Here is a 9,949-nt window from a genome sequence, read left to right as displayed (position 1 = left end):
AGCTACCTACGCAGCCTCGGCCAGCCGGGCCCCAGAGGCCAGCAGGGAGGGACGCCCCAAGGCCTGTCTCGTGAAGCCGCGTCAAGCTCACGTGCTTCGTGTACACACGCAGGCCCATCCACCTCCGTATGAGCACAGACACGGGTCTGCACCCATGGACCTGCTCCTCCCTGCTGTGACGGTACAGGTGGCCTTCGGATCCTCACCCAACGCACCGGCATCGTCACTGAGGAGCGTGGAACCAAGCGTGACAGGTGTCCTCTGTGTGGCGGGCAGTGTGCGGCTCACCATCGCTGCACTTAGGCACTGGTGTCTGTGATGATCTGTGGCACTCAGCAAGCATGCCGGGCACCCACCAACCGCACGGACGCTGGCCTTCCACAGAAGTGGGCGCGCCTTCCAGCAGAAGCCGGTGCGGCTCTGGCTTCGCCTCTCACCAGATTCTGTTACTACATTTGTCTCACAGCTTTAAAATAGTAGCAAATACGTGCCATTTATTTAAACAACACTAGGGAAATTAATGCCGTGCAAGCCTTTCCTAAGCACCTGAAGATGGAGCAGGCTGTGTTCACGGCTGTCGGGCCCGCTGCACACTGCTGAGGCTGAGGTGCAGAGCCCCAGGCTGTGGTGGCAGGGATGCTGTCCTGCAGAGGAGGGGCCCCGAGCAGGCCACCACCCCCCAGGCTCCTCCCACCACCTCAGGACAGACCAGCCACTTGCCAAGTCTCACTAGCTGTCCACAGCAGACAGAACTACTAACCCTTCCCTGCCTTGGATGCCTGGCCAGTGCTGTCATTGCTGGTACTGAGGTTTGAACTCAGGGCCTCAGGCTTGCCAGGCAGGTGCTCTACTTGAGCCATGCCATAGGCTCTTTTTGCAAAAAAAAGACTGTGTGTGTGTGTGCGTATGTGTGTGCGTGCGTGTGTGCGTGCGTGTGTGTGTGCGTGTGTGTGTGTGTGTGTGTGTGTGTGTGTGTGAGTGAGTGAAAGTTGGGTCTGCAGACTTTTGGGAAAAGGTAGTGGAAGGGACTCTGTGCACAGAGGGCGGGGGTGAGGCCATCAAACGCCCTGGCCTGGTCTGTTACAGCCGAGGTAAGACCCCACCATGATTGAGGGGAAGCTGATGCCCCCGCCCGCCCGTCCCTCTGCCTGGGCCATCCCGCCACTGAGTCTGTGTCTGTGGACCCTTGAGAGCCGCAGTGTCCCGAGCGCCTGTCTGCTCTCCAAACCAACATTCTGTGTGCAGTATGACCTTCAGAAAGCACTGAAGGTGGACAGAACCAAGCAGGATAAGTGGACAGAACCAAGCAAGATAAGTGGCGTGAAGAGGAGCAGAGCCTGGTAATGGTGTTTCCTCCCATTGCTTTCTCCATCCATGGGCTCACGACACCACATCCTCTGGTGCCCTTTCTGCACTTACTAACATTTCATGGATGCACATCGGTGTCAGCACCTTCAACGGCAGCTTTAAAGACTCCGGAGCCCCAGACGGAGCACCTGTTACCTTCAGGCATCCGGACTTCCCCGGGGGTTTTCACTCTGGTGAAAGCATCTGCAGTGCACACCTTTAGAGACACACCCTTGTCCACGTTGCCGAGGGTGGGAAGTGTGGTTGACCGGCAGGTGGAGCCACGGGGACACGGGCCTCCTGCGCTGGTTTGGCATGCCTTCACTGGTATCCAGGGTGCAGAAATATGGTGACTCGGCCCTGCACCATGTGGCTCTCTGGATGCAAACAACACTAGGTGCCAGATCTTCCACATCTACCCCACCCCCTCCTCGGAGCACAGCACCCTCCCCCCAGGAGGATTAATTTTGCTTCCTGTAGTTAATTTCATAGGTGAAAAGGATTTAGCACTTGAATTTGCATCTTTGATTCGTGAAGACGTGAACCTTTTTCCTAAGCGTATTGATCGGTAACATGCGTGTGGCTGTAAATTGTCTATTCATGTCCTTTACCCGTCATGAAGAAAAGATTCCACTTTTTTATCTGACCAGTCGGTGAGGTACCTCACATGGAGGCTATTAACTCTGCCATGATTTTCCCGTTACCCTCCATGGGAGTATGTTTTTATACATAGGAGATTTAGGTTAAAATGTATCCATCTTTTCCTTTGTGGTTGCTTCTGTTGCTTTTGGATTTTAAGGCCCTAATCTGGCTATAGTTTTAGCTCAGCAGCAATACACAAGGCCCTGATCCAAGGCCCAGCACCAAAACAAAGTTAAAAGGGAATAAAAGCCCTTATCCACACTACTGTGGAAGGAACCAGCTGCATGGGCTCCTTTCAGGGGGTCCTTTATGCTGTTTATCCTGTGATCAGCACTATACTCACCTGTTGGTGCATGACGGCTTTTGTTTGGGACAGGGCCTCATTGTGTGGCCTGGACTGTCTTCTACCTCAACCTCCTGAGCACTGGGACTACAGGCATGCACTACTACACTCAGCTTCAAGTGATTCTTTTTTCCAGACACTGTATGTTATGTGTCTTTTCTTTATTGATCCCAGCTAACACAGATTAACAGAAGCTTGTGGGGGTTTGTTCCCTTTGTGCAGAACTTAACCAGACTTCTTTGATTCTTCTCCTCTGCAGAAAGGGCAGATGAGTGTGGTTCTGGCCCCCTCTCAGCCCCCTCGGGACATGCTGCTGCCGTGGGCCCAGCCCCAGAGCTCCAGAGGCCTGAGGCGCCAGAAGCGGGACTGGGTCATCCCCCCCATCAACGTGCCAGAGAACTCGCGAGGCCCCTTCCCGCAGCAGCTTGTGAGGGTGAGTGCCCCCTCCCCGCCGGGGAGAGACAGCTGTCTTCCTGGGTGCTTCGGGGCAGGGCGCCCGGGCCCAGGAGGGGGGACAGGAAACCTCCCTGGCCCCACCCACCCTCCTGAGTTTGGGGAGCCTTCTCTCTGGGTCGCTTACGGATCGCCATCTTGTGTGTGAAGCAGGGGTGGAGGGGGGGCAGGGAGGGAGGGCCTTGACCTCTGGCCTCTGTCTGAGGTCCAACTGTCTCCACTCTTCCCTGTGGATTGGTGGCATGTCTGTGCTCATCCTTGTGCTATGAAGTTGAGATCTTACAGGTGTTCAGATGAGGCCCAAGACACAGGACTGTTCTAGGGCCATGTTGTTCTTTGTTGGGCTGTTCCATGGCCAGGCTGTTCTGTGGTGGACTGTTCCATGACCACATTGTTCTGTGGCCATGTTGTTCTGTGGCTGGGCCCTCCCGGGGCCGGGCCCTCCCGTGGTGGGGGCTCTCGCATGGCCGGGCTCTTCTGTGTTGCTCCACGTGCTCACACAGGGCCACTGCCCCCAGCAGCCACCAAGGGTGCTTTTTTCTACAGACGGAATTCATCTTACAAATTTGTATGTCTATAATCAAGACCATCAACTGGCATTTTCTTCTTCCCCTTAAAGGAAATTGCAACTAAATCTGATGGTAATTTGATGCAGTGATGGTGGGAATTGTATCAAATAACTTCCATCCTCTGTGGAAAAGCCTCACCCCTGCCCACCACTAGATGTGAGGTCCCTGAGCCTTGCACAGGGCTAACTTCCTCACACGGATGAGCCTGGTCTGTGTTTCTCGCTTCTGCTGCTGCACGGGCCGGTCTGGTGTTGGAGCGCAGATGCGCTGTCCGAGCCCCAGCCCCGCTCTCCCCTCCCTGGCCGCGAGGGCTCTGGCCAGGAACCTGGTAGGCAGGTTATGCAGAGCAGAAACTCTAGTGTTGGCACACGTGGTGTGAGCACGCAGGCCCATGTGCACGGAGGCCAGAGCTGCGTCCCCTGCCCTGGGGCCTTCTCACAGATGGGGCTGGCGCAGTACCCACACCTGCGCTGCCTCTCAGACAGGCTTCCGGACTTGGGGGGGCAGCTTTTAGGGGACACACACCCCACATGCCCAGGCCCCTGGCCAGGCCCTGTTCACACCGATGCTAACAATGGCCCTCGTGATGTGGCTGGTGACAGTGCCGTGGGCTGCACCACAGCCACAGCCTCCACACCCCGAGGTATTGTCTCTATCTGGCTGTCTTCTACAGCACATGGTTCTCATTTGCTTACTTAAGGTGACTCATCTGCATTAAAAATAAGCTCATTCAGAAGAGGCTTCCTACCTGACAATGCCTAGCTCCATGTGTTCCTTGTGAACTAGAAGTTAGTCTTTAAGGCCAAGGAAGGCAAAGAAAACAGAGCTGAGTAGTCCTCCCTCAGACCTGGAGGCCAACCTGGGAGCGTGCAAGGGGAGATGCAAGGGGAGATGCAGTGTGAGTGTGTGAGGGGAGATGCAGTGTGAGCGTGCTGAGGGAGATGCAGTGTGAGCGTGCAAGGAGAGATGCAGTGTGAGCATGCTGATGGAGATGCAGTGTGAGCGTGCAGAGGGAGAAGCAGTGTGAGTGTGCAGAGGAAGATGCAGTGTGAGCGTGCAAGGAGAGACGCAGTGTGAGCGTGCAGAGAGATGCGGTGTGAGCGTGCGAAGGGAGATGCAGTATGAGTGTGCAAGGGGAGATGCAGTGTGAGCGTGCAAGGGGAGATGCAGTGTGAGCATGTGAGGGGAGATGCAGTGTGAGTGTGCGAGGAGAAATGCAGTGTGAGTGTGCGAGGAGAGATGCAGTGTGAGTGTGCGAGGAGAGATGCAGTGTGAGCGTCCAGAGGGAGATGCAGTGTGAGCGTTTGAGGGGAGAGGCAGTGTGAGCGTGCGAGGGGAGATGCAGTGTGAGTGTGCGAAGGGAGATGCAGTGTGAGCGTGCGAGGGGAGATGCAGTGTGAGCGTGCGAGGGAGATGCAGTGTGAGCGTGCAGAGGGAGATGCAGTGTGAGCGTGCAGAGGGAGATGCAGTGTGAGCGTGCGAGGGGAGATGCAGTGTGAGCGTCCAGAGGGAGATGCAGTGTGAGCATGTGAGGGGAGATGCAGTGTGAGCGTCCAGAGGGAGATGCAGTGTGAGCATGCGAGGGGAGATGCAGTGTGAGCGTGCAGAGGGAGATGCAGTGTGAGCGTGTGAGGGAGATGCAGTGTGAGCGTGCGAGGAGAGACGCAGTGTGAGCGTGCAGAGAGATGCGGTGTGAGCGTGCGAGGGGAGATGCAGTGTGAGCATGCGAGGGAGATGTAGTGTGAGCGTGCAAGGGAGATGCAGTGTGAGCGTGCGAGGGAGATGCAGTGTGAGCGTGTGAGGGAGATGCAGTGTGAGCGTCGAGGGAGATGCAGTGTGAGCGTGCAAGGGGAGATGCAGTGTGAGCGTGTGAGGGAGATGCAGTGTGAGCGTGCGAGGGGGAGATGCAGTGTGAGCGTGCGAGGGGAGATGCAGTGTGAGCGTGCGAGGGAGATGCAGTGTGAGCGTGCAAGGGGAGATGCAGTGTGAGCGTGCGAGGGAGATGCAGTGTGAGCGTGCGAGGGGAGATGCAGTGTGAGCGTCGAGGGAGATGCAGTGTGAGCGTGCGAGGGGAGATGCAGTGTGAGCGTCGAGGGAGATGCAGTGTGAGCGTGCGAGGGGAGATGCAGTGTGAGCGTGTGAGGGAGATGCAGTGTGAGCGTGCGAGGGGAGATGCAGTGTGAGCGTGTGAGGGGAGATGCAGTGTGAGCGTCCAGAGGGAGATGCAGTGTGAGCGTGTGAGGGAGATGCAGTGTGAGCGTGCGAGGGGAGATGCAGTGTGAGCGTGCGAGGGAGATGCAGTGTGAGCGTGTGAGGGAGATGCAGTGTGAGCATGCGAGGGGGAGATGCAGTGTGAGCGTGCGAGGGGAGATGCAGTGTGAGCGTCCAGAGGGAGATGCAGTGTGAGTGTGCGAGGGGAGATGCAGTGTGAGCATTTGAGGGGAGATGCAGTGTGAGCGTGCGAGGGAGATGCAGTGTGAGCGTGCGAGGGAGTCCGTGCGCAGCACTGGTGTCCTCAGGACTTGGGATGGGCAGAGCTGCCCTGGGCCTGCTGCAGGCTCCACACCCCCACCTGGAGCAGCAGCTGTCCCCCTCGGGTCTGGGGAGCTTTTCTGAGAAGGGACCATCTGCAAACTGTGAAGGCAGCCGGGGAACGTGTGGCGGTACGGGGCATGGTGTGTGCCCGTCAAACCCTATCCGTGGCAGGGGCAGGGGCTGCTGGAGCAGCTCCTAAGGGAGTCCTGTGTCATGGACCTCACATTCTGATGTGGCCAGCTTCCTCTCTGTGGTGTGTCTCCAGGCCAAACTGAGCCTTGCCCGGCCGCCGGGAGGGTTGAGCCCCGCCATCACTTGCTCCCTGTGAGGAAGGCCTCTGTGTGACTGACAGCCGGGGGGCCTGGGGATCCAGGGCGAGCCCCAGGGCTGGGTGGGCTTCCAGTGGCCTGCACCTGGTGTGTCTACATCGTGTTGTCCAGAGCCCAGTCACATGACCATGCCTGATTGCCAACAGGAACTAAACACCTGGGCAAAGGGGCACAGTGTTCAAGGGTGCTCTAATGCGGCAGGATTCAAAAATAAGATCAGTTGGCCGGGTGCCAACAGGCTCACACCCGTCATCCTAGCTACTTAGGAGGCTGAGATCTGAGGATCACAGTTCAAAGCCAGCTCGAGTAGGAAAGTCCATGAAACTCTTATCTCCAATAAACCACCAGAAAACCGGAAGTGGTGCTATAACTCAAGTGATAGAGCGCTCGCCTTGAGCTGAAGAGCTGAGGGACAGCGCCCAGGCCCCGAGTTCAAGCCCCACGGCCGACCAAAAAAAAAAGAAAAGATCAGCCGTGTCCTTCCCTCCCCAGTGGCCTTGCTATCCCACAGAGCCCCCTCCCCCTCCCCCTCCCCCTCCCCAGGCCCTGGCTACTTTATGTTTCCCGGAACACTTGGTGCCTCCCGAGAGTGAGGCTGTGCCTGCCTCCCATGGGGGAGATAGCTGTGACCCAGGTGGGAGCTTTCAGCTCACACTGGGAACTGGCCGGCCCCCGCGGACTCCGGCAGGAGTCTCGTGCTGACTGGCCGGCCCCCGCGGACTCCAGCAGGAGTCTGGTGTGACTGGCCGGCCCCCGTGGACTCCAGCAGGAGTCTCACGCTGATTGGCCAGCCCCCGTGGACTCCAGCAGGAGTCTGGTGTGACTGGCCGGCCCCCGTGGACTCCAGCAGGAGTCTCGTGCTGACTGGCCGGCCCCCGCGGACTCCAGCAGGAGTCTCACGCTGACTGGCCGGCCCCCGTGGACTCCAGCAGGAGTCTGGTGTGACTGGCCGGCCCCCGTGGACTCCAGCAGGAGTCTCACGCTGATTGGCCAGCCCCCGTGGACTCCAGCAGGAGTCTCACACTGGGAACTGGCCGGCCCCCGTGGACTCCGGCAGGAGTCTCACGCTGATTGGCCGGCCCCCGTGAACTCCAGCAGGAGTCTGGTGTGACTGGCCGGCCCCCAGCGCCCCACAGACCAGCTCTGCAGCAGCTCACGTTCATGGCCGACACTCCCGCTGCGTCCATCCAGGAGAAGCAGCCAAGCAGAGCTGGAGTCTTGGTGGAAATAGATCTGTTGCAAATGAAAAGTAAGGTCTCCATTGTGGCTGCAATAAAAGGTTTATCTCTTCCAAACAGACTCCCTCTGCAAGTGATTATATAAGATCTCAGCACACAGGCGTGTGTGCTCACACACACTCACCATGCACACACACCAGCGTACCTCACACACACATACACCATGCACACACGCCAGCCTACCTCACACACACACACGCCATGCACACACACCAGCCTACCTCACACACACACACACCATGCACACACACCAGCCTACCTCACACACACACACCATGCACACACACCAGCCTACTTCATACACACACACACCATGCACTCACACCAGCCTACCTCATACATACACACACACACGCCATGCACACACACCAGCCTACCTCACACACACACACACCATGCACACACACCAGCGTACCTCACACACACACACACCACTGAACTTGTATCTCACCCAGCAGCGGTTCTGCAGCTGCTCTCTGCAGCCCTGCCTGCAGGAAGCGGGTGCATTTCCTGAAAGCCCAAATCACGGCAGCAGAGCTGGTATGCTCAGTTCCACGCTCGTTAGGGCATTTCATTCTGATCAAATATGTTCAATGAAAAAGTGGGCGGGAGTGGAGGCAGAATGTAAGTTCTTCCCCAAACCTCACTAATTACAGGCTTTTTCCAGGAAGAAATAGCCTGTCCCTCCCAGCATGCTCAGGGAGCAGCTCACCTGCCTTGGAGAGAGAGGAAAGCGGATGTAAAGCTGGATCTCAGCTTGGACGGTGGAGGCCTGTGTGTCTGTCCAGGCCTGTCTGTCCAGGCAAGCACTGTGCTCCTCTCCCATGGGACTAGCCACAGTCTAAGTTCAGTGGCCTTAGGAAGACATTTCCCAAAGTTTGCAGGCCATCCTTTCTTCTCAGACAAGATACTGCCATGGTTTGGATCTGGAATGTTTTGGACCCAAACCAACAGGACCATTGGCCAAGGATTAAAACCTCCAAACACTGTAAGCTGGTGGATACCCCAGCTATTCGTTATGGTAACCGGGCACTGACAAACACAGAGCGGGAGACAGGCGATAGTCACTGAGCTGATCCTATGGGCAGTAGACTGGTGTCTCTGTTAGGTGCCCAGAGGAACTATGGAAAATGGCAGGACACCATCCCTGGTCCAGAATCCCAGCTTTGGCCTGGGCTGTTTGGGGCCTCTGTCAGGCCTCTGCAGGGCATAGACGGTAGGACTCCCGGGGTGAGCAGAGAGTCTGCTCTGGGCTTCCCAGCTCTCCACCCATCCCTCAGAGGCAGGTCCCATAACTAGGGCAGCAGCGAAGCCTCCTCGGGTAACACAGCGTTCATGCAGGGCTCCAAAAGCTGCCCGCCACTCTAACCTGCTGGCCAGACTAGAGAGAGAATCAAATCGGACTTGTACAAGAAAGTCTGAATCTGTTCACTTGAGAGGCTGTCCATGGCGGGGCAGGGACTGACCCGAGGCGGTGAAGAGAAACGTGGTAGTCTTGGGGTCAAAGGCTTTCATGTTGGAGGCTGATAGTTTCCCCGCTGCCCAAGAGCAAGGCATGAGGATGCTAAGAGGAGGAGGATGCAGCTGCCCGGCGGAGTGGCGTGAAGGCGGCGACTTAGAGATGACAGCGTGGGCCCTGCAGCCAGGAGACCCCAAGCCCGCGGTGACGGTCGCTGGCAGAGGGGGCTGAATCTGATCCCAACCTCTGGAGGCTCTCACCAGCTTAATCCGGCTTTGGCACAGTTAGCCGCACTTACAGACCTTCCCTTGGGAATGGGGAAGTGAAAGGGGTCACGTCACCTTCCACGGCCTGGGAGTGAATGAGGGACCAAACCAGGGCACACGGGGAACAGGAAGATGGCTGTTATCGGACTGATTCCATCCATCCGTCAAATTGGTGTGCAGGTCCTTGTACTGACGGTCCCTCGTCTGAGCAGAGATTGCCTTAGCGGCTGTATTTATACAGCTGGGAGCTTCTTAAGAAATGAAAGTAAAATCAAATTGCTGCAAATGTTCAGATAATTTATCGGAGAATATTCAATTAGAATACATTAATATTTCAGATTTTTATCACCAATTTAATAGGGTCTCTGAGGCGCTGGGGAGCCCCGGGGGATGCGTCGGACGCACGGACCCGCACAGCTACCTGAGCAGGCTCGGGGCCAGCTCCCGGATTCCCGGCAGAGGGGGTGAGACGCTGGGCAGCGGGGCCGGGCAGCCGCAGGCCAGCCCCTCTCGGGACAAGAAGGACGGGGAGAGCCTGTTGGGGACGCGAGACGGCCCGAGCAGGAGCCAGGTCCCCTCCCTCCGTGGTGGCTTGTCAGAGAAGAGCGTGTCCTCACGCGAACCACGCAGGCGGCGTGACCGCTGCGGCCTGCCGCATTCACCAAGCCGGGTTAGGGGGCACCGGGTCCGAGTGACAGAGTCGGCCCTTGGAGTTTGTGAGGAGGAGAAAGATACGTGAGCAACAGACTCAGACTAGGAACCGAGAGC

At 57.4% G+C, this 9,949-nt stretch overlaps 1 protein-coding gene across 2 annotated transcripts in view; it reads left to right on the top strand.

The window, feature by feature from the left end:
- Window positions 1-9,949, top strand: part of LOC138815753 (cadherin-4-like) — a 120,185-nt gene that overhangs the window by 15,040 nt on the left and 95,196 nt on the right. For both annotated transcript variants that reach the window (XM_070005130.1, XM_070005129.1), the window contains exon 2: window positions 2,592-2,765. In XM_070005130.1, the coding sequence (XP_069861231.1) occupies window positions 2,601-2,765 (165 nt within the window). In that variant the 5' untranslated portion in view covers window positions 2,592-2,600. The remainder of the gene's footprint in view (window positions 1-2,591; window positions 2,766-9,949) is intronic.

This window comes from Dipodomys merriami, unplaced genomic scaffold (assembly GCF_024711535.1).
Source record: "Dipodomys merriami isolate MVZ:Mamm:240054 unplaced genomic scaffold, mDipMer1.0.p SCAF_665, whole genome shotgun sequence".
Classification (NCBI taxonomy): domain Eukaryota; kingdom Metazoa; phylum Chordata; class Mammalia; order Rodentia; family Heteromyidae; genus Dipodomys; species Dipodomys merriami.
The sequence above is the reverse complement of the archived record's forward strand: the minus strand, read 5'-3'. Positions and strand labels throughout refer to the sequence as shown.